Here is a 25352-nt window from a genome sequence, read left to right on the forward strand (position 1 = left end):
TGACACCGAAGAAGGCAGGTTACACGTATTAAAACCAATTATGAGACCAGACCATCTTTTATGCAGAAATGAAATATTGGGTGATGGTGAAGGACCCTAAATAGACCTTGCAAGTGAGGAGGTAGAAGAAGGTAGGTTCAGGTGTCAGGGTTTAAGGGCTGCATGACAATGAAGCTGTTTCAGGGCCTCAGAACTGGGATGATGAAGAATGAAAAAACTGAAGAGCTAGCTGAAAGACTGAATTGAACTTGGGGACAATACTAGATGGCCTTATAAGACAGAAGGAAGCTTGGCCCCAAAAGAAGGAAACTTGGCCCCAAATGGCAGTTTCCTCCCATTAACAAACTTGGAAAACACGGATGGTGCCATCAACAGAAATGATAAGGCCATTAGTAGAACCCATGCCAGGCAGGATACAGGGGAAGACATCCAGTTTGTTTAAAGACTTGTTGAATCTGACCTGATGGTGGGTTTTTTAGTTTGCTAGGGTCACCATTAATGAAGTGCCGCACACTGGGTAGGCTTAAATAACATACTTTATCACAGTCCTGGGGCTAGAAGTTCAAGATCAAGGTGTCAGCAGGGTTGGTTTCTTCTGAGGCCTCTCTCTTTGGCTCATAGATGGCCATCATTTACCTGTGTCTTCACATAATCTTCCCCCTATCTGTGTCTTAATCTCTGCTTTTTAAAAAGACATCAGTCATACTGGATTAGGGTTTACCTTTGTGACCTCCTCTTAACTTTATTACTTAAAGGCGCTATTTCCATATATGTCACATTCTGAGGTCCTGAGGTCCTGCAGATTAGGACTTCAACATACGCATTCTGGGGGACACAATTCAGTCGGTAACAGTGGAAGATGCCTGTGCTCCAAAGATGTGTTTTTGGCAGGAAGATGAAAGATAGAACTGTGAGCCTGGGGAGAGGTCTCGTGGCCTCTTGTAATAAGAGGGAGAAAAAAGACTAACCTGTAATTAGTAACACCATTTGCAGAACAAAATAAATTGCTTTACAATTTCCTCCTTTATGTACTGCAAGAAGTTAGTTTAACATATCATTTCATCAAAGATACAGCAAAGATAAACATATGGAATTACAAGGCATTCCAAACATACAGAGCCAACATAGAGTTGAAACCAATCATGTCTTACTATATTTTGGGAGTTTCTCTCCTTAATGGTTCTTGTGACCATTAAAATGCAAATGTTCATGCTCATTCCATATCCTGAATAACAAAAATATCTCTGAAGTAGCCTTAGGATTATCTTTTAACAGAGAGTTGCACAGAATTTTGGATATTTTCTTTCATTTTACAGAACCAATACTTGTGTCTAGACAAATTTTATTCCAAACAACTTATTCTTTATGAGTCAAAATCATCTAATAATGTGTCTTATTATTAGAAAAAAATTTTTTTGCTAATTTCTAAGGATACATGTAATGGAATTTAAATCAAAGTGGGACATATCATCTCACTTTTACAAGTTATTCAGAAGCTTCTTGTGTGTGTTACTGAAACACTGGACCATCTAATCAAATTTTCCTTAGACACATCCAGAACCTTTCCAGAAACTTTTTTCTTTGCTATCTTACTGTAAGTAAAAACAGATTTGTATTAGAATCAAAGACACTTCTAAATTAAAGTTTATAAATCTTGAGGACATCTACATTTCACATGCCTTATTAAAACCATCACAACCTAAAAATTAATTTTGTAATAAGCACAGCCAAGTCAGTTCTCATCTGACAAGTGAGTGGCTGGCAGCAATTTTCACATCTGCTCTTCATTCGTGGGATGAGAGACACAGGGGAAAAGCTGATGTAACACTGATGACGCTCCACTTGCGTACTACTAATAATAGTCATCTTTCCTCAGCAAAGATGATGCTGTCCTTGCTATTTATTCTGCCAAACCAGACTCAAAATAAAAAAAAAAAAGTTAGGAGAGGGTTCTAGGGTCAAACCAAAAGAGAACAAATCTCAGCGCCTCTGTTCACCAGCTATGATACCTTGAGCCAATTACTTAACCTCTTTAAACTCCAGGATTTGCATTTATAAGATAGTAAATGATAACACTGAGTATCTTCTACAATAGTTGGAAAGGGAGGTGAAGTACTAGGGTGTGGTATGGAAGGTGTATTAGTCCATTCTCTCACTGCTACAAAGAAATACCTGTGACTGGGTAATTTATTATGTATTTATTTATTTATTTATTTATTTTTGAGACAGGGTCTCGCTCTGTTGCCCTGGCTGAAGTACAGTAGTGCAATTATAACTCACTGCAGCCTTGAACTCCTGGGCTCAAGCAATGCTCCTGCCTCAGCCTCCCAAGTAGCTGGGACTACAGGCACATACCATCATGCCTGGCTAGAGACTGGGTAATTTATAAAGAAAAGTTTAATTGGCTCACAGTTCCACAGGCTATTTAGGAAGCATGGCAGCATTTGCTTCTGAGGAGGCCTCAGGAAGCTTTTACTCATGGTGGAAGGCAAAAGTCAGAGCAGACATCTTCTCATGGCTGGAGCAGGAGGAAGAGAGAAAGTGGGGAGGTGCTACACACTTTAAAACAACCAGATCTCATGAGAACTCACTCATACACTATCATGAGAACCACTGCATGGGGACAGTGCTAAAATATTTACGAAAAACGGCCTCCATGATCCAATCACCTTCCACACCCCACCTCCCACACTGGGGCTACATTTTGACATAAGATTTGGGTGGGGACAGAGATCCAAATCCTATCATTTCACCCTTGGCCCCTCCCAAATCTCATGTCCTTCTCACATTGCAAAATCCAATCATGCCTTCCCAACAGCCCCCCAAAGTCTTAACTCATTCCAGCATTCACTCAAAAGTCTAAAGCCCAAAGTCTCATCTGAGACAAAGCTAGCCCCTTCCACCTATGAGCCTATAAAATAAAAAACAAGTTAGTTACTTCCAAGATACAATGGAGGTATAGGCATTGGGTAAATACTCCCATTCCAAAAGGGAGAAATTGGTCAAAATAAATGGGCTAGAGGCCCCATGCAAGTCTGAAACTCAGTAGGGCAGTCCTGAAATCTTAAAGTTCCAAAACAATCTCCTTTGACTCCATGTCTCACATCCAGGGCACACTGATGCAAGGGGTGGGCTCCCAAGATCTTGGGCAGTTCCACCCCTACAGCTTTGCAGGGTTCAGCTCCCAGAGCTGCTCTCAAAGGCTGATGTTGAGTGCTTGTGGCTCTTCCGGGCAACAAGTGCAAGCTGTTAGCGTATCTACCATTCCAGACTCTGGAGGACAGTGGCCCTCTTCTCACAGCTCCACTAGGCAATGCTCCAGTGGAGACTCTGTGTGGGAGCTACAGTCCTGCATTTCCCCTCTGCACTGCCATAGTAGGGGTTCTCCATGAGGACTCTGCCCCTTCAGCAGGCTTCTGTCTGAACATCCAGGCTTTTCCATACATCCTCTGAAATCCAGGTGGAGGATCCCAAGCCTCAACTCTTACACTCTGCATACCCACAGGCTTAACAGCATATGGAAACCACCAAGGCTTATGGTTTGCACCTTCTGAAGCAGTGGTCCAAGCTGTACCTGGACCCCTTTGAGCCAGGGCTGGAGCTGGAATGGTTGGGATGCAGGGAGCAGTGTCCCAAGCCTGCACAGGGTAGTGGGGCTCTGAGTGTGGCCCACAAAACTATTCTGTCCTTCTAGGCCTCCAGGCCTGTGATGGGAGGGGCTGCCACAAAGATCTCTGAAATGCCTTGGAGGCATTTTCCCCATTGTCATGACTATCAGCATGTGCCTTCCTTTTAGTTATACAAATTTCTGCAGCCAGCCTGAATTGCTCCCCTAAAAATGGGCTTTTCTTTTCTACCACATGACTGGGCTGCAAATTTTCCAAACATTTATGTTCTGCTTCCCCTTTAAATGTAAGTTCTAGCTTTATGTCCTTGCTTTGCTCACACATCATTAGCATAGGTTGTTAGAAGCAGCCAGGCCACATCTTCAACACTTTGCTGCTTAGAAATTTCTTCTACCGATACCCTAAATCATCACTCTCAAGTTCAAAGTTCCACAGATCCCTGGGGCAGGGGTAAAATACCACCAGGTTCTTTGCTAACACATAACAAAAATAACCTTTGCTCCAGTTTCCAATAAGTTTCTCACTTTCATCTGAGATCTCGTTACCCTGGACCTCATTGACCATATCATTAACAGCATTTTGATCATAACAGTTTAACAAGTCTCCGGGAAGTTCCAAATTTTCCCTCATCTTCCTGTCTTCTTCTGAGCCCACCAAATTGTTCAAACCTCTGCCTGCTACCCAGTTCCAAAGCTGACTCCACATTTTCAGGTATCTTTATAGCAATGCCCTACTCTTCAGTACCAATTTTCTGAATTAGTCTGTTCTTGCACTGCTATCAAGAAATACCTGAGACTGGGTAATCTACAAAGAAAAGAGATTTAATTGATTCACAGTTCTGCAGGCTGTACAGACGCATTAGGGCATCAGCTTCTGGGAAGGCCTCAGGGATCTTCCAGAGGGGTAACAATTGCTACCATTTAGTGACTGCCAACCATGTGCCACAAACTGCTTTAAATGTTTTTATGTATTGACTTAGTTACTCCTCATAATAACTCTATTATTAGCTCCATTTTACAGCTAAAGAAATGGAGGCACTGGGCATGGTGGCTCACACTGGTAATCCCAGCACTTTGGGAGGCCGAGGCATGAGGATCACTTGAGCCCTGGAGTTTGAGACCAGTATGGGTAACACAGTGAGATCCTGTCTCTACAAAAAAAAAAATATTTAAAAATTAGCCAGTGTGGTAGTGCGCACCTGTAGTACCAGCTACTTGGGAGGCTGGAGAGGAAGGATCCCTTGAGCCTGGGAGTTTAAGCCTTTAGTGAGCTATGATTGTGCACGCACTCAAGACTAGGTGACAGAGTGAGACCTTGGAAAAAAAAAAAAAAGAAAGAAAGAGACAGAGAGAGAGAGAGAGAGAGAAAAGAAAAGAAAAGAAAAGAACAGAAAAGAAAATAAATAGTGATATAGTAACTTGTCTAAGATCTAATAAATGACAATGCCAGGATTTTAATGCATATATCCGGCTTCATAGTCCACACTCTCAGGTATTATGCCAGATTGCCTCCTCAAGGAAGGAGACAAATGTTCTTAGCTATCTAAGAAGCAAACAACTGCCAGTGAGGGTTCAGGAAATGACAGGGCTCTCAGTTGTTTCTTGATTATTATGCTTACCAGAGACAACAGAAATAGTCAGTTACAAAAAGACTATGGCAGATGTTATGGTGACATTCCCATCCCTTAGAATATATAAAGGCAGCAGGCTTTGAAAAGGAAAGGGAACTACCTCACACTTATTAGAAAGACTAGTATCAAAACAAACAAAAACCAGATAATAACAAGTGTTGGCAAGGATGTGGAGAAACTGGAACCCTTGTGCACTGCTGTGGGGGAATGTAAAACTGGACCACTATGAAACAGTATGGTGGTTTCTCAAAAAAATTAAAAATCGAGTTACTATATGATCAAGCATTTCCACTTCTGGGTATATACCCAGAAAAATTGAAAGCAGGAACTCAGACATACATGTGTATATTCATGTTCATAGCAGCATTATTGACAATATCTAAAAGGTGGAATTAACCCAAGTGGCCACTAATAGATGAATGAATAAACAAAATGTGTCCTATAATGCAATGGACTGTTATTCAGCCTTAAAAAGGAAGAAAATTTTGACACATGCTATAACATGGACGAACCTTGAGGACATCATGCCAGTCACAAAAGAACAAATATTGTATGACTGTACTTATATGCAGTACCCAGATTAGTCAAATTCATAGAGGTAACAAGTAGAATGGTAGTTGCCAGTGGCTGGAGTGAGGGGAGTTTTTGTTTAATGGGCACAGAGTTTCAGTTTTGCAAGATAAAGAGTTCTGAGGATGAATGGTGGTGATGGTTGCACAACAATGTGAATGTACTTAATGCCACTGAACAAAACTGTACTTAATATACTTAAAAATGGTTAAGATAATACATTTTAAATTATGTATCATTTACAATTTCAAAAAATGATGTTAAAAAGTTAAACTAAAGGTGAACTCTTTGTCAATAGGAATAAACCATAGGAGGCAATTAGAAAGGACTTCTAGCAGCCTCCCTTACCTCCAAGTTCACTGCACTTCTCACCAAATGCACCAGGGGCCTAAGCAGCAGCATTTTGGTGGTCCAAAAACCACAAGTCCCAGTTCTCCCAGGAAAGCTTCTGCAGACCATTATGGAAACTCCCACTTTCTGTGCCTCCTCTACTTCAGTGGATGTTACCTCATAGAGACCTTAAGACCTGGCTGCTGGATGCAGATGCTCTGCCTTCACCCATTAATTTCGAAGTACAAACCCAGATGACTGGATTTCTTTTTCCTCAGGCCCAAATATGCAATCTGCATGCCAATTCTCTCATTACACAAGCAAAGTTAATAATCAGGTTTTTCTTCACCTAAATGAGAGGATCTTTACAGAGCCCATACATACTCAAGATACTTAAGATTAGAAAAAGGAAACTTTAATTCAGCCATCCGACCTCAGCAGGCCCGGTCAGGAGAAGGAAGGAAAATCCACTGCCAATCTAGGCAGGGACCAATAAAGGAATATGGTTTTGGCAGCTTGCAGGTCCCTAAGAAACAAGGTCTCCCTCTCGTGGCCATGATAGAAACAGCAGTTCAACAAGCAGGTTTCAGCCAAATTTTTTCTCACAGGAATTCTGTTATGTCAGGCATTCAGAGAGGTCATAGTGGGAATGGCTAGCCTCTGCTTCACGAAGTCTTGGACCACAGCTTGGGATCAATCAACAGCTGATGACTGGAATCACCTGGAGGAATCTTTATTTATAGGTCTGGCTGTGGATGCTGCCCGTCAGCAGGGACCTTAGCTGAGCTGTGGGCCAGAATACCTACACGTGTTATTTCCACAGGGTTTCTCTGTGTGGGCTACTTTGAACTTTCTCACAGAGTGATGCCTGGGTTCCAAGTGACCATCCCAAAGGAGCAAGGTGGAAATGCGCAGAAATTTTGAGATCTAGCTTCAGAAGTCACACAACATCATTTCTACCACGTTCTCTTGGTTGACATGATAAAGTTCTGCCCAGGTTCAAGGAAAGGGAACACAGATCCCACCACTCAATGGGAGAATGGTCAAGGTCAGATTGCAAGAAGAGTATGTGAGATGGGGGATATTGGCGGCCATCTTTGAAAAATACAATCTACCGCATTGTCTACCTGGTTGGTCAGTGCTTTACTTGTAGTGGATACTCTCTGGTGGACACACACATGTGCCACAAAGATACACACACTTTGTGCCCATTCCTTTAGGTCCCTCACAGGCCTCTTCCTCAGGTCTCTTTATTACTGAACTTCAAATATTCTACCTTAGAGACCTTCCACCCAATCAACTATACCATTCACTGTTGCTCAAGGCCCTACATTTACACTGACCTCAGACTATTTTCTCCATTCAAAGGAGATGAATGCATGTATTGAAGCTCTGCCCACCAGGATTCTGTTCATTTCTGTCCTTTAGGGTTCCTCCCTGAGTGGGACCACAGTGTAGTAGCAATCCATTTTCAGTTCTACCAACATACCAAGCTTAACCAGTTTTGAGTATTTTCCTCCAACATTATCAGCTAGTCATAGAGAATAACCCAGAGGATATAGGTGTGAGCTGAGAAACACAAAAGGCAAGGAGCTCTGGGCCACCTGTTCATGTATCTTGTGACTTTTGGACTTCTTAGATGTGCTCCCATGTATACCATTTCTGTTGTTCAGTGGATTGTTGCTGTGAGCACCCAACCTTACAATAGCCAGTTCCTGAAGGGCAGTTCTGGTCATATAATCATTTGATAGTCCATAGTCAAGTGCCTGTTTCTGCTAGGACTCAACATTTTGCTCACAGCTGCTTTTCAAATGGTTTGGCTGAAGAAGGCAAAGCTGTACTAGAAAACCCTTGAGGCAGGCACCGTGATTCTCTCTTTAGGATCTTCCAGAGATTCCATACAGCATCATTATCTATCACCCAGCACCTTTGGATCTGCCATGTCATTATGGCCTGAGTGGCAGGGCTGCTTGTGCCGTAGCCTAGACTTGCTGCTGAGCACTCCCTTCTCTTGACCCTAAGCAAAAATGGCAGCCTTTTGAGTCACCCAATAAATGAGTAAGAACACTATTTCCAAATGTGGCATAGGCTATCTGCACAAAATACTGTTTCTCTTAGTGGAAGATGAGCGATACAAAAAATTTTCCTTTACATTGAAGGGGATTCCCAGGTATGCCTCAGATCACCAAACTCCTAAAAATATAACCATTGTTCCAGCTGCCTGAACATTTGTAATTTCTCTCACCCTTTGGCATGCATGTATTTTACTAGGGCATTCAGAATACTTGCCATTACCTGCTCTCTAGATCCAATTAACACTATGTCATCAATACAATGGATCAATGTTTTGTTTTGAGAAAAAAACAGTCTTTTTGAACTATATGATGATGGAGAGCAGGAGAGTTAACCAGCCCTGAGAATGTTAACAGAAAAATATCCACAGCCTTGAGTCAATCGGAACTCAATCTGCCCAGGTGAATACAATTGCTTTTGATCGTCTTTCCTCACAGATTGAACTGAACATATTTGCTAGATCAAAATCACATATGAAATGCTAGTGGCTGTGTTAATCGATTCAACCAAAAATACATTATCTGTTATAGCTTCTCTGATTAGGGATACCATTTGATTCAGTTTACAGTAGTCTACTATCATTTGCCATGGTCCACCTGGCTTCGAAGGGATCATACTGGTTACCTGAACTCCTTAGTCACCATTAGTCTTTCAAGTTGGCATTAATCTCTGCAATTCCACTGGGATGAGGTATGGCCTCTGATTTATTATCTTTGCCAAGGAGAAGGGAGAGGGATACAGTTTCAGGGACTTCCACTAGGCCCTTCCTACCATAATGGTTCATACTTGATTGGTCAGAGGACCAATGTAATGGTTTTATTAGCTGCTATCACAATTATGCACACGGCAACTGGGGAATGACCATAAGTTTATGGACCCATGACAGCCAGTGTGAAACAGATTAGAAAAAGTATCCTATCACCCAGCCACTGCATGCCCCATTCTAAAAGGGGTTTATGGTGCACCTTAGATTCCCTGGTATTGATGTAGTTCACCCTGTATCTGACAGTCCTTGAAAGAGCTAGGAATTCCCAATTTCTCCAGTGTATGGTTCCTCTGAAAAAATGGTCATAGGTTCCTGTGGAAAAAGTATGGGTAAATACCATATATATTTGTGGTGTTGCAGGGGGTCTTCCTCAGGGGGATCTAGATTCTTTTTCATTGATGGGCTCTGGGTTTCCAAACTGGCTGACATCTGGAAACCTGTCCAGAGATCATACTATTCCATTTTGGCAGTTGACATGTGCCTTCTGTTCACCAGCTCAAGTTCACTGTTATTGCTGTTATATAATTCAATCAACACTTTCATTAGCTTTCTACCTATCTTGCCCCCCAAAATATCATAGTCTATGGAACACCACAGATATCCTGAATATCAAGGACCTCTGACTGTAATTACATCCATTTTGCTTCTGATGATTCCACGCTGCCAAATGCCTTTGCTGTTCTAGGATTCTATGGTACCTATTGATACTAGAGCATCTCCTGCTGTCATTCCTAGCCTGCACAGGACAGTCACCATTAAGACTCTCAGCCAAGTTGGTGCTCAATCACTACTGCAATCTTATTGCTTTAGTGGAAAGATTGTCCTCTGGCCCTCCCAGGGGACACAGTGAGCTGACAGGTTCTTTGGTCTTAAAAAACAAATACATTCTAAAAAAAAGTCCAGGGCTCTGAGCCTTCTGACTCTTTCCCTAATAACCTGCCAAGGCAGTTCTGACGTCTCCATCTCATTTACCATACATCACCACTGTGCCTAAGCTTCAAGTTACCTCACAAAAGTGTTGGTTCTTGCTGACATAGAGAAAACCTATAGCTTTTCTCATGAATAAGTAATTTTCTCCTGTAGTAAGCACTATACTTTCCACTCCATCTATGCTGAGATTTAACACTAGTTCTTGGTGAAGAGGAAATTTAGAGAGGTGAAAGCAGATCCTAAGACAACAAAAGCATCATGTTTGTGAGGTGCTCAGAGACGGAAGCTATCAGCATGATGGAAATGGTCAATCACAGCTGCAGAGGAGCTCAGACACGGGTCAAAGGAAAATGGAGCAGGTTATCAACAGTATTGCTTCAAAGTCATAACGAAAGAAGAGGGCAGTATTAAAAAAAAGAGGATTTTAAAAGAACCCAAATCTTTACATACATACAAATACATGTAAATCTTTACATACACATACAAATCTTTCCAGGAAATTCCACCAAGCAACCAGAATTGAGAACCATTGTCCTAAATTATTGGGTTTCAAAATTCAGGGAGAAAATAGAAGTCACAAGACAGGAATATCTTCATCGTCCTGCCATCTCAGGAATCTTCTTAAAATGAAGTGACCCTGCTCCTATCAGATGGCATCTCCTGCATGTGTCTCTGAATCTCCATCTGTTTTCCCTTTGCAAGAACCTGACTCTTGCAATTATCCCCCTTTCCTTGACTCTCAGCAGTGCACCTTTGTCTCTGGACTACTCTTCTCTCTTGATTCGAAGGGATCATATTTGCCTCGCTCTCCTCTTCCCTCTGACTATTTTCTCCTGGCTCTTTGGCCTCTCCTACACCTGACATCTAAATAGTGGAAGCCCAGGAACTCTTTTCTGCTCTCTACACTGTCTCCCTAAGTAATCTCATCCAGTCCCACTTCTCTTCATTTCCATTTCTACTATCAAATTCCAAGACACTGCTATCTCGCTTTGATGACTGCAAGAGCCTCCAACCCAGTCTTTCTGTTTGTACTATTCCTACACATCACCCAGCTTAAAAAACATAAGCAGATCTCACAGCCTAAAAATTGCCCAATGGTTTCCTGCTTGAAATCCTTATGATTGCTGAGAGGCTCTTTCAGGTATGGCCCCCATATACTTCTCCATCCTCATCTCTTGCCACAGTCCTCCACTAACCCTCCCACCTAGGTCACAATTGCTATGTAGTTCCTTTATAGCACTTTTATCTTTTAGCTGAACTTATCATTTTTATCTGAATTTATTTATTCATTTACTTGTTTTTTGTCTATTTTGTCCTTATTGTTTATGGTCTGTTTTGTCCTTGTCTAAGGCCTACCTCATCATTTTATCCCCTAAATTGTTCCCTCCTCCTTTTACTACTCCTATCTATGATTTTTTTTTTTTTTTTTTTTTTTTTTTTTAGTTTTTAAGATTTGAGCCTATAGATTTTTTTGACTTGTTTTCTCACCATCCTATTTCCAAAACATTAACACAAATTGGTGGTAATGCTCCTCACTTTGGCTCTTCCTTTTTTTCTATACTATTGTTACCCTAGTCCAGTGAGTGTGGGTCATTTTGGTGACACAGACCACATTGAGAGTGCTATGAAGGTCATGGGGCAGACGGGAAATCACTTACCTCACTTTGGCTCTTCCTTTTTTTCTATACTATTGTTACCCTAGTCCAGTGAGTGTGGGTCATTTTGGTGACACAGACCACATTGAGAGTGCTATGAAGGTCATGGGGCAGACGGGAAATCACTTACTAGTAACTCAGCAAGTTACTTAATTCTCTGTGCCTTAGTTTCACCATCTACAAAATGGAAAGAAAAACGGTATAAACCTGGAGCAGATGCTTTTTATGCCCCTTTGCTCACTTTGAAATTGGCTCAGCCACGGAGGAAAGCTCTAGGCACACTGTCATCATCCCACCTCAAGTGAGCTGAGGTGTGACCGCTTTACTCTTCTGCCTCAGGGCTTTCTCCAAAAGCCTGGGAATATCTGCCAATTCATATCCCTGGCAACAACCCTCACTCAATGGTGGATGACAGTCAGTGGATAAGTGTCCTAGCCTTCTGTCCTTTTGAAGATGCTATGTTGTCTGGGGTGTATACCCTGGAGTTCATTGATGTGCACCAGAAAAATGTAGGACCTGGGCACACACGAGGAGTTTAGGACCATATGTTTAACAGGCAGAAGAGAAGAGAAAGAGGTCTCTTCTTTATATAGAGAAAGGGGTCTCCCAGCAGAAAAGACTGGCTGGTGGCAAATGTGCCGAATTTTCTAGTCCAGTTTGAGGAGGCGGTGTCTGATTTACATAGGGCTCATAGATTGGTTTGACCAGCTATGATGTTTACATAGCACACGGGGAAGGCCGGTCACTCCACCCTAATCTTATTAGGCAAATGGGATTTCCAGTTGATCAGTGCCATCTTGTCTGCTGCTTGCAGTACACGTGGCTGGTAGAGAAGGGAAGATGGAGGCGCTATTTGAACATATCTAATCCTTAGTTCCTGCCAGCATTAATTCGTGCAAGCTCCCAGCCTGCAGGCTGCTCTTTGTTAGAAAATGATTTGGGGCTGCTTTTCACTAAAAAGAAAAGCCTTACTGAGGACTCCCATACCCTTACTATCTGTCTAAGTAATTTCTTCTTAACTCCTGTATCACTTTGTGAGGCTAATTCTGGGGTATATCCTATTTTTTTCAGAGGGTCTCCAACAGGATAAAGAGCCAGCTATTGTCTATATCAAAACCAGTTTAATATCAATCCTCCTTCCTTGTCTCATTCTCTCTGCCTTTATTCCTGCATCCAGGGATCACCTCCCAAATAAACTACTTGCACCCAAGCCTTTGTCACAGGCTCTGCTTTGAGGGGAATCCTAAGTAGGCAGTGATTTTATCAGTTGGGGTCCTACCATGCAAAAGATGACCCATTTAAGTTGGAAAACTAAAAAGAATTTAGTAAGGGGAGTATTTCTGAACATGAGGTAAGGTTAGGGAAATGAAACATGGTGTAGAACCCCAGGACTAGTAATGGTAGGGAGCAGTTACCACTCCTAAGTCTGAAGAGGCAAAGGCAGTAAGTAGTTACTAGACTCAAAAGAAAGAATTGAGGAGAGCTGCTGAACTAGAGCTGTGGCCTTCAGTAAAGGGACCAGCATCAGGACTCAAGTAAGACAAGCATTCTCAGGTTGGTGTCAGTGTCAGCCTGAGAGTGACTGCCTCCTTAAATCTGGTGTCCTAGGCCTCTGCTTGCCTCACCCTAGTCCCAGCACAGTATCTCATAGAGTTATGATTAGATGAATTACAATATAAAAGGCATAGAGAGGTACCTAGAACATGCTATTGTTGTTATTGTTACTACCATTATTGTCTACATGATGCAAAAGTTTGAATACGTTATGAAGTACACTTATAGGCTGGGCTTGACTAAGAACCTCTGTACTGATTAAGACCTTTTCATTGTGTGGTGAACATTCGCAAAACAGCCTTCAAACTTTATCGCTCTCTTACTAATTCAGTTTTTGCCAACCTTTCACATCATGGCATCCATAGAAAATGGTGATATTTGTACAACACTAGAGCGAAGATGATGGTCCCCTCAACCTGAGGCAACTGCTCCAAGGTCACCGATTCCTCCAAAGGCTGCAGGGTTGGTCTATGGCCCACCCATGCCAGGTGGGAAGCTCTGCTCAAATCCATTATCCATCCTGCACAGTAATACCAATTTAGCTTTCCTAAAACAACACTTCCAGAATGTCCTTTGCCTCTAATAACAATGATAAAAATTCAGAGTTCTTGGTCTGATACTCAAGATCAAGACGTGGAGTTGGAAGAGACCACAGGAATCACGAAATCTCTCCCCTTTATTTTACAGACTCACAAAGAAAGGCCCAATAAAGTTTAATAAGTTATTCAAAGCAACATTCCAATCTTTCTGCCAAGGAACTATTATTTACCCTATCCATTTTTGCCCACAGACATTCATGGTCAAGTGCTACCTTCCAGTTCACCCCACTGGGAAATGAATGCTTCCTCCTTTAAACTCGAATAATACGCATTCAGATACTGAACAGTAAGAGGGAGCAGAAAAAGACCTAATAGTTATTTCAGCCTGAGCTTCCTGTGTTAGATGATATGATCAGATACTGGAGAGTATGGTTTTACAATACACTGATTTATAAACCAGGATGCCTATTCACTAACAACCAATTCACTAATAACAAATAGAACAGAAATGAATGCTACAACTTAGGTTGGCTATGCAATATAATCTGGGGTCAGCAAACTTATTTCTGTAAAGTTAGAGCAAATGCATGAGGGAATAAATAATAAATAGTACATATATGAGGGCTACAGTCTCTGCTGCATATATTTCTTTACCTTTTTTTTTTTTTTTTTTTGGTTGTTTTGTTCTGTTTCTTACAATGCTTTAAAAATGTAAAAAATGGCTGAACACAGTGGCTTAGGCCTCTAATACCAACACTTTGGGAGGCTGGAGTGGGAGGACTGCTTGAAGCCAGGTGTTTAAGACCAGCCTGGGCAGCAAAATGAAACACCGTCTCCACAAAAAAACAAAAAGAACAACAAAATAACCAAGCATGGTGGCATGTGCCTGTAGTCCCAGCTACTCGGGAGGCTGAGGCGAAGTGCCATGTAATGTAAGACCATTCATAGTTCATGGTACTAAACAGGCATCAGTGCCCATTGATGCATAAACGTTCCATAATTTAGTATTGCCAGACTTTTTTTTTTTTGAGATGGAGTTTTGCTTTTGTCAGCCAGGCTGAAGTGCAATGGCACCATCTCGGCTCACTGCAACCTCCACTTCTCGGGTTTAAGCGATTCTCCTGCCTCAGCCTCTCAAATAGCTGGGATTACAGGCGCCCGCCACCACGCTCGGCTAATTTTTGTATTTTCAGTAGAGATGGGTTTCGCCATTTTGGCCAGACTGGTCTGGAACTCCCGACCTCAGGTGATCCACCCGCCTTGGTCTCCCCAAGTGTTGGAATTACAGGCGTGAGCCCCCGCGCCCGGCCCACACTTCTTAATTTTGTGATTTATTGCCTGAAAAACTGTCTCGCCGTGGTGTTTTTTGTACTTCCCAGATTAATAATCAGACTGAACATATTTTCATATTTATTAGCCATAGCGCTTCCTCCTCCACACTGGCATTTCTTACCTTTCTTTTTCAATAATCTATTAATCACGCAAATCTCCTGTCATCTACATTTCTTCACAAAAGTCACATTGCTTTTGATCTTTATAGATTATTTTACATTTGCCATATTTATACATAATATCTTCCCTTTCGGGGCATTTAGAGTGTGCTGACAAAGTCTAGGCAGCAATGCATTTATAAAACACCTATGAGTTGGGTGCACACAGGTTAATTTTCCACATATGGCTAATCCCGTCCTCATCAGATTAAGTTTCCCTGTCTTGTCATTTCTGAGGATGTATCCTATTAGAAGTCTAGCCCTTTATTCTTACACATTACACTTCCACTACTGTAGGGTGACATCTGAATGGACTCATCTTACTATTCCATGCATAGGACCAGGCACGTTGCATGCTTTCAATACATTTTGTATAATTTTTACCTCTGTGTTTGACGTCCTGAAAAATACCGTCCACAATTACTTCACAGGTAGCCCCAACACTTGATGCCCAGCGCGTTTTCCTAGTCCCTCCCTGCCACTTCACGTTGGGAATAGGACAAGAGGCACTGTTGGTCTCTTACCTAGAGTTACGAAGCAATGGACTCCCTTATTACTTCGTTTCCCAAATAGGGGGTGGGATACAAAACCGAGGGAGTATGGGCAAAACAACTTTCAGGTCTTTGGCCACTTGCGTCTTACTGCGGGCGAGCCTTTCCAGACCAATTACATTTTCTTTACTCATATTGCATAAATAGCAGAACTACATTTACTACAAAGGCCAGACATTCATGGTCATGGATCCTTGTGCATGTTTTCTAAGAGCAAAGTGTACAAACACATAAACTCTGAAACACTGACGCACAAGCGAAAACACACGCACGTGTTTGCGTCTTCTCCCGCGGCCCAAGTTCTTTGAAACTGAGCGGAGAAAAATCGTCTTCGTATCGCGTCTCACACTTTCGACACAATCTTATCGGGGGGAAACACAACACCTAAACAAAAATTTTTTGAATACATTTTTCAAAAACGATGACAATTCCTTTCGTCTTATGTTCCTTTTTGTCTTTAAGCTTTGGGGAGATTTATTTTGCGTTTCCAAATTGCTTCTGCCTGTCGGCGCCTGTGTGGAAACTGCGAGGGATCTGGAAGTAGCTGCCGGAGAGGCGGGGCGGAGATGTGACGTCATCGCCGCGGGGCGGAGGCGACAGTGTCTAGCCGGGGCTCCGCGTGTAGCTACGCCGACAGAACTGGCTTTGAGACAGCGTGATACTCTGCAGCTGGCCGCCTCCCCGCGGTGTTCAGCCCACGTCGAGTCCTGAGCTGAGATGGCAGACGATCTCGGAGACGAGTGGTGGGAGAACCAGCCAACTGGAGCAGACAGCAGCCCAGGTACCCACTCTGTGCCCGCGCTCCTACGGGGCCTCTCCCGGAGCCCTTCTGTGCGCCTCAGCCCTGATCGCTTCTGGCGGTCGCGGTGTCAGCCCGACAGGGGCGCGCACAGCCATGGGAGCGCGCAAGCATCTCGGGGAAAGTGGTGCAAGAGACTTTTTAACACGTGAAACAGACAACGTGACGTTAACTCAGATCTGTCTGCTAGCCAGGAAGGATCCTTTCCCAAGCTTTCTCTTTTCATTATTTTTTGAGAATGGATAAGACAGTTTTTGTGACGAGAAGCAACTTTGTGTGATGGGTAAGGGTGACCCATGAACTGCTTCAATTCAGGGTTGCCCTTCAGACTGAGGTCAGAAGCAGGGATTACTGCTTCAGACTGCTTTCATTCAAATCACGACTGCAGTATTCTGATACTGTTTAGCCTCCTTTTTCTCATGTGTAAAATAATGATGATAATAATGTCCACTTCATAAAGTTGTGAAGATTAAGTAAGATAGTACAGTAATGCGCTTTAGCACGGTGCTTGACATATAATAGATGTGCGGTAAATATAGGTTACTGTATTTCTTGTGGTCATGATCATTATCATGTAATTTGGAATATTAGAACTGGAAGGAGCCTTAAATAGAGATCACCCTTTGAACTCACTTATTTTACAGATGAGAAACATAACCTAAAGATGTCAAGTAACTTGACAAGTTCACAAAGCTAACTCCTTTGAGAAACAATACTAGAATTCAATTAACACAATTTGAATAGTTTCTGCTATGCTTTGCTATGTTTACCAACTCCTGATGCACTGGGCATTTTATCCCCAAGTAGAGTAGCATTAAGTAACCCCCCATGTCAGGCTGGCCTTGAACTTTTTAAGTTCCATCACACCTACCATGCAGTTATTGGTTGGTGGGTTGGTTTTTATCACTCCTCAAGGTCTGTCTCTCTTCTCTACAAGAGAAGACAGGTCCAAAGTTGGATTCATACTTCTGTCATCCACAGGACCCTGCACATGTTAGACACTTGATACCTATTTGCTGCAAACAGTCTTGAAATACTAGTTGTGAAATATCCATTAAAAATAACCAACTTTAGTTGTTGCATTCTTTCCGGAAGGTCAAGCCTTCAGTTACAAACTAAGCAGATGTCATTTTTAGAAAGGTAGCCAATACAATATTTCCCTGATTAAACTTCCTGACTCTTTTGCAGCCCTGTGGTGTTCCACATTTACTTTAATAACTACCCCTCCCAACTCAGGTGTTAAAAAGCTCTATTTTATGATATGACTGAAGACGAATAGTGGCCATTTAAGAAATAGTTGAATTCTGTTTGAGTGGTAAAGGGAATCTCAATTCTTGGTTCTAGTCCTCACTAGCTGTGTGACTTTCAAGTTATTCATCCCTTGGAAGAAAGGCAATCAACATGTATTGAGTATCTATTATGTGACAAATGTCTTCATAAATATGAATTGATTTAGCCTTCATAACATCCCTAAAAGGTAAGTATTCTCTTCATTTGTATAGGTGGAGAAACAGAAAAAAATTAAGTCGTGTTCTTAGGAACACACATTGAAGAAGAGGTCTGGGAAGAGTTAAGTGTGATTGATTTTTAAAGTCGTGCTTTTCCCACTACTACTATGTGACTTCTCTGGGCCTTTGTATCATAATCTGTAAAGAGCCCTTAAAGAGCATCTTTTTTAGGGTTTTACCAACCAACAGTTTTAAACACTGAGTCTAGTAAAACTTTAAATTGCTGCAGCCTCCTTCATCTAAGTTGCCAGAATTCCCATGAAGACAATGTGTTGGAGTGCCTAAGATTACTCTACTTCTTAAATTCCTTCTAGCCATAAGACTAAGCTTTTTTTTTTTTGAGACAAAGTCTCGCTCTTGTCCCCCAGGCTGGAGTGCAATGGTGCGATCTCAGCTCACTGCAACCTCCACCTCCCGGGTTCACACAGTTCTCCTGCCTCAGCCTCCCGAGTAGCTGGGATTACAAGAGTCTGCCATCACGCCTGGCTAATTTTTGTGTTTTTAGTAGAGACGGGGTTTCACCATGTTGGCCAGGCTGGTCTTGAACTCCTGACCTGAAGTGATCTGCCCGCATTGGCCTCCCAGAGTGCTGGGGTTACAGGTGTGAACCACCGCACCTGGCCAAGACTAAGCTTTGAAAATTGCTGACATTAAATTTATCAGAGGCCTTTGCTTTGTTCGCTGCTCCTAAGCAAAGTAAGTATATGCATTTGTTTGAAATCTCCCTGATTATTCACTGGCAATTTGCCTAACTGTAATCTGTACACTGTTTCTTTTTTTTTTATTTTTTTTTTCAGTTTATTTTATTTTATTTTATTTTATTTTATTTTATTTTATTATACTTTAAGTTCTAGGGTACATGTGCATAACGTGCAGGTTTGTTACATATGCATACTTATGCCATGTTGGTGTGCTGCACCCATCAACTCGTCAGCACCCATCAATTCATCATTTATATCATGTATAACTCCCCAATGCAATCCCTCCCTCCTCCCCCCTCCCCCCTCCCCATGATAGGCCCCAGTGCGTGATGTTCCCCTTCCCGAGTCCAAGTGATCTCATTGTTCAGTTCCCACCTATGAGTGAGAACATGCGGTGTTTGGTTTTCTGTTCTTGTGATAGTTTGCTAAGAATGATGGTTTCCAGCTGCATCCATGTCCCTACAAAGGACGCAAACTCATCCTTTTCTATGGCTGCATAGTATTCCATGGTGTATATGTGCCACATTTTCTTAATCCAGTCTGTCACAGATGGACATTTGGGTTGATTCCAAGTCTTTGCTATTGTGAATAGTGCCGCAATAAACATACGTGTGCATGTGTCTTTGTAGTAGAATAATTTATAATCCTTTGGGTATATACCCAGTAGTGGGATGGCTGGGTCATATGGTACATCTAGTTCTAGATCCTTGAGGAATTGCCGTACTGTTTTCCATAATGGTTGAACTAGTTTACAGTCCCACCAACAGTGTAAAAGTGTTCCTATTTCTCCACATCCTCTCCAGCACCTGTTGTTTCCTGACTTCTTAATGATTGCCATTCTAACTGTACACTGTTTCTAATTCAAAAGAAATCACAGCTGAACCATTTCAGATTTCCTGATTCTTCTTATGTTGATGGGATCTAGCCTTGATCCTAGAGCACAAGGCTTACTTACCTGGCTGCCTTCTTGAAGTCTTAAGTTATGTGACAGGGATGTCATATGTATTCAGTTGTTATTTCAGCCTAAAATATGTGAATTATGTTTTGTTTCAAAAGTCGAAGGAGAAATAATATGTTAAATCAGAGAAAGGAAAGATAGTTGTATTGGGGCTTTTATTCCTATTGTGGATTATGCTACCTGCCTGTAAAAAAAAAAAATCTTTCGCTATCACGTGTTCCCACTTCACATCCATGGTAGCAAGGCAGTGGAACATTTCAGTCACTTACAAATACTTGTTGGTTATACATGGTTTATAACATCTAATGTAGCTGTCTGTTTGTTGTCTGTCTAAGGAACTGTACTATTTTTTGGCTGTTCTCTTGTCTTCTTAGATGTGGTATGTAACACAAAGTTTTTATGGCTCTTTAAAACCTGTCATTTTTGTGCTAGAGTCCTGCATTGCACTGGAGGTCACCATGGGTCCTGGCACTTAATTGATATTTGGTGGATGTTACCAGAATAAATGTGCGTGTATATGCATGTTACCTGCTACAGAGTATGTAGGTAGACATATAATTTCTCATCCAATCTAGAAACTTTTGTGAGTGGAAGGCTATGAATTTAGAATTTTGCAGGGACTCTCCTGGTCCTTAGGGGATGTCTAGTCACTCCACTGGTGGCAATTGGAGTCATGACCCAACATAAGGCAGCTGGGAGTTGCAGTGCTGAGTGTGCAGCCCAGGATGCCTTAGGCATAAGACCCCAGGAATCATCTAATGGCATCTAATATTTGATTTATTTCCTTATTCCCTGTAAACCTTCAGAAACAGTTTGAAGTGACTTATAGTAAGTAATACATTCAGTAGAATAATGATTTGAAAATATTAATGCTGAAATGAGTAGATATAATGCCTGAGATTTTAATGTAGTTGACCAGTCTGGGTACTTTCTCAGTGTGAAGGTGAAAACTGAGAGAATGTCAATTATAGCATGGATTTTGTGACTTATGGAAGACAGCCGAGAGATTCTGCAGTTCAAAAAGTCACTTGAGGGCCTGTCATCCCAGCACTTTGGGAGGCTGAGGTGGGCAGATCACCTGAGTCCAGGAATTTGAGACCAACCTGACCAATATGGAGAAAACCTGTCTCTACTAAAAAGACAAAAAGTAGCCAGGTGTGGTAGTAGGCACTTGTAGTCCCAGCTACTCAGGAGGCTGAGGCAGGAGAATCACTTGAACCCAGGAGGTGGAGCTTGCAGCAAGCCAAGATCGCACCACTGCACTCCCGCCTGTGCTGCAGAGTGAGACTCTGTCTCAAAAAAAAAAAAAAAAGAAAAGAAAAGAAAAAAGAAAATGTTACTTGATCATCTGCTTACAGAAGATGAAGAGAATACTGATTGCTTTCCCTTTTTATTTCAATGATATACCTATTAAATTACCAAGTCGAGTACCCAGTAGGCAGCTAAGTATGTGAGTCTAGAGCTCCAGGGCCAGATCCAGGCTGAGATGCAGATTTAGGAATAACTGGTATACAGATATCTTATTTTTAAAGAGCATGTTCTTAGCAGTCTGTAACATTGAGCCTCCATGTCTTTTAAGGAGGGTGTTTCATATGCTTCCCCAACTCATTCTGAATCTTTGATACCATCTTTTCCCAAGCGTCTAACTAGAAAACTGAAGTGTTAAGACACGTCTGTGTACAGTGCCAGGAGACTACAGGTGATAATACCAGCTTACAGCCGGGCGCAGTGGCTCACGCCTGTAATCCCTACACTTTGAGAGGCCGAGGCAGGTGGATCAACTGAGGTCAGGAATTGGAGACAAGCCTGGCCAACGTGATGAAACCCTGTCTCTACTAAAAATACAAAAAATTAGCTGGGCTTGGTGGCACGCGCCTGTAATCCCAGTTACTCAGGAGGCTGAGGCAGGAGAATTGCTTGAACCCAGGAGGCGGTGGTTGCAGTGAGACGAGATCGTGCCACTGCACTCCAGCCTAGGCAATGACAGCAAAACTCTGTCTCAAAATAATAATAATAATACCAGCTGGCATTTGTTGAGCACTTACTACCTGCCAGATACTGTTTTCATTGTTTTACACATTCTAGTTAATTTAATCTTCATAAGTACACCAGGGTTAGTTACTGTTATCTTTACTGATGAGGAAGTTGAGACACTGAGAAATTAAGTGATTTACCTAATACTATTTAATTTACTTTACCCAATACTCTCTATTTAATTGGTAAATGGGGGAGCTGTGATTCATATGCAGGCAGTCTGAAACCAGAGCCTGTGTGCTTATATTTCGCATTCTAATTATCAGTGGTAAGAATCTCATCTCTAAAGGAATAATCTGTTGTCGGTTTAAAGAGACTCATAATTTAGAAACACTTTTGTTTATATATCATTATCAAATTGTGTCTATTAGTCTTCCAAAGTTTACTCTTTTAAAGAACACTGGTTACTTGGAGCTACAAATAAGCAGCTTTTCCATTTGGGCTTTGAGAACCATTTCTGCCAGTAACTCAAACCTGATCCTGGAGCTCGCTTAATATATATGGCTGTCTTCTTTAAATCTTTAGTTATTTAATAGGGATGTCAAATGTAAACAAGACCCAGCTACTGAATTACTCTCCAAACCTGCTTTTTCTCCAGACTTTCCTGTCTCCATAAATTAAACCACCAACTACCCAATTTCACAAAGGCCTAGCAGTATCCTGATTTATTTGTTTATTTTTTTCACCCCTATATCTCATCCATCAAGTCCTGTTGTCACTACCTCCAAAACATATCCTGAATCTTTCTTTGCATTTTTCTTCTCTCTGCCTCCATTGGAGTATACGTTGCCTTAGCCACTGCAGTAAGCTTCTAACAGGGCTCAGAGTTTCTACCTTGTCCCTCACTCACTAGCTAAAGGTCTTTTTAAAAGAAATCAGGCCACTCTCCTGCTTAAACCCTCCAATAGCTTTTTCCCTGGCACATAGAATGAAATTCAGATTACTTACCATGGCTGGTGGCCACCAGGTCTTCTACTATTTACTCCCCTATAGTTTATGCTGTCCCACCCACACCAGCCTTCATTCTGTTCCTCAGTAGGCCACACTCATTCTGTCTTAGCCCTTTGCGTTAGCTGTTTCTTTTCCTTTCTATCCTGTCCTTCTGATTGGCTGACTTTCTTTTTCTTTTCTCTTTCTTTTTTTTTTTGAAATGGAGTCTCGCCCTGTCGCCCAGGCTGGAGTGCAATGGCGTGATCTCAGCTCCTGGGTTCAAACGATTCTCCTGCCTCAGCCTTCCAAGTAGCTGGGATTACAGGCGCCTGCCACCATGCCCAGCTAATTTTTGTATATTTAGTAGAGACGTGGTTTCACCATGTTGGCCAGGCTGGTCTCAAACTTCTGACCTCTTGATCCACCCGCCTCGGCCTCCCAAAGTGCTGGGATTACAGGCATGAGCCACCAGACCTGGCCAGCTGGCTCTGTCTTAACATTAAGTACTCAGTTCAAACATCACCTACTCAGAGCAGCACTTCCTGATCAGGCAGTCTAGAGTAACTAGGTGTTCTATTACATTATCATTAAATTATTATGTTATTGTAATCCTCAGCAGAGCCCTTAGCACCAACTATTATTTTTCCTTGTTAAATTATTACTTTTTCCCAGCACTAGACTGTAAGAGCTCCGTGTGAGTGGGTATTTTGTTTGTCTTGTTTGCTTTAGCTTCAGGGCCTAGAGTAGTATCTGGGTACAGAGTAGGCACTCATTAAGTATGTGTTAGTTAACTAATTAGTTCTTAATATTTCATAGTCACACCTTGAAGACCTCAACCTAGGAGATCTTTGTCAGAAGGACCTCGATCTGCTAGCAGAGTTGTCAAACTCCTGTCCAGGCTTTTGACAGATTTGGCAAATGCCACTTTTCTCTTTTCAAAATTGCATTAGTAGTCCTTGTAAAACTGTGTCTTACTAACATTTTATTGTAACCATATTTGGATTTAATTATATAAATTACCTTTGGAAAGAGGATAACAGACTCTTTGTAAATAAGCCTGTAATTTTTACTGGTGACAGCTTTTGTCACCTAGAATCTATGTGCTTATTCTTTTTGAGATTGCTGAAATGAGCTTTGTAAATATTTTCATTGTAATATCATTTTATGGTATATTCTTCAAATTATATTGCTTTATCCATGCTGAATTCCTTCTGGAAATGGAGTAGGGGAGCACCTTGGATCTTTTCTTTAAACCCAAATACCCAGGGTTTTTTTTGTTTCGTGTTTTTTCTTTTTTCACACTGAAGTTAAACCTTTACAGTATTAGTTTTACATATAGACAGTCATGCATTGTAGATGTTGTAAGGCATTATCTCTACATATAAAATTCAGACTTGGAATATTTATAGGAGATGTTAATAACACACAACAGAGGATCGACTTCTGGGCATGTTGTTTTCAAAATCATTTGTCAAGCTCGCTTAGCCTTGTTTTAGACACTGTACCAGAATTAGAGGGAAAAACACAATCAGTTTATATGATAGGATTTACACATTGATGTGGTTCAGTCGAAATGCAGATAGTGTTGACAGATATTCAAGGGCAAAACACAGGGCAAGATGAATTTAAAAGGCAAGGGGAAGGAAAGAAGAAAGAAGAGGGAGAAAAATGACTGTTATTTGTCATTGTTCTACACTTGAAGGCTGTAACAGATGGACCCTTAGATAACCTTCATGGTCTGGTTTAATTTACTGCATATAATTTCTGCAATTCTTGCAAATGATTAAATGAGTGGTTCTTGACAACAATTATGAACATTTAAAGGTGGAGATTTATACATATTTCCCTAAATTGCATGTCAGGTAGTTCCTGCTGTAATTTTGCTAAATGTCCATGAATCTCTTGAAAGATACTACTGATAAATATGGAAGGCCTATACGTAACTTCCATTTCCTCCCTCAGATTCAATAATAATATGTTATTTTGTGGCACAAATCTGTTTTTTTTTTTAGACAGAGTTTTGTTCTTGTCCCCCAGGCTGGAGTGCAGTGGCGCGATCTTGGCACACTGCAACCTCTGCCTTCTGGGTTCAAGCGATTCTCCTGCTTCAGCCTCCCAAGCAGCTGGGACTACAGGCGTGTACCACCACGCCTGGCTAATTTTTTTATTTTTAGTAGAGGGGGGTTTCACTGTGTTAGGCAGGATGGTCTCGATCTCCTGTCCTCATGATTCGCCTGCCTCAGCCTCCCAAATTGCTAGGATTACAGGTGTGAGCCACAGAGCCCGGCCTGGCACAAATCTTTTATCTGTTGTTGATCTGATGTTCTTTAGTTGAACACTTCAGATGCATTCATAGAATTATACATTTTACTAAATATATCACAGCTTGAAATATAGTTTCCCCATTTTTATAAGATTTCATAGAGTTCTTAACTGATTTTTTGGCTAATATTGCTTATAAAAATTAGTTGATCAAGCTCTTAAATTCTTATTTCTGAGTTCCTTGTTCTAGTTCATACTAGACCAGAGGTCAGCAAACTTTTTTCATATAAATCCAGATAATAAATATTTTAGGTTTTGCAGGCCCAGTCATCACTGTCATAACTCTGCTGTTGCAGTGTAAAAGCAGTCATAGAAAATAAATATGTAAACGAATGAGTATGGCTGTGTTCCAGTAAAACTTTATTGATGGACAACAACATTTGAAT

The 25352-nt window shown here is 41.5% G+C and overlaps 1 protein-coding gene across 1 annotated transcript in view; it reads left to right on the top strand.

Moving 5' to 3' along the window:
* CMSS1 (cms1 ribosomal small subunit homolog) overlaps positions 1–25352 on the top strand; it is a 458560-nt gene that overhangs the window by 58113 nt on the left and 375095 nt on the right. Inside the window, exon 2 of the mRNA XM_010368828.2 lies at positions 16177–16495. Within this exon, the coding sequence (XP_010367130.1) occupies positions 16432–16495 (64 nt within the window). The 5' untranslated portion in view covers positions 16177–16431. The remainder of the gene's footprint in view (positions 1–16176; positions 16496–25352) is intronic.

This window comes from Rhinopithecus roxellana, chromosome 1, assembly GCF_007565055.1.
Source record: "Rhinopithecus roxellana isolate Shanxi Qingling chromosome 1, ASM756505v1, whole genome shotgun sequence".
Classification (NCBI taxonomy): domain Eukaryota; kingdom Metazoa; phylum Chordata; class Mammalia; order Primates; family Cercopithecidae; genus Rhinopithecus; species Rhinopithecus roxellana.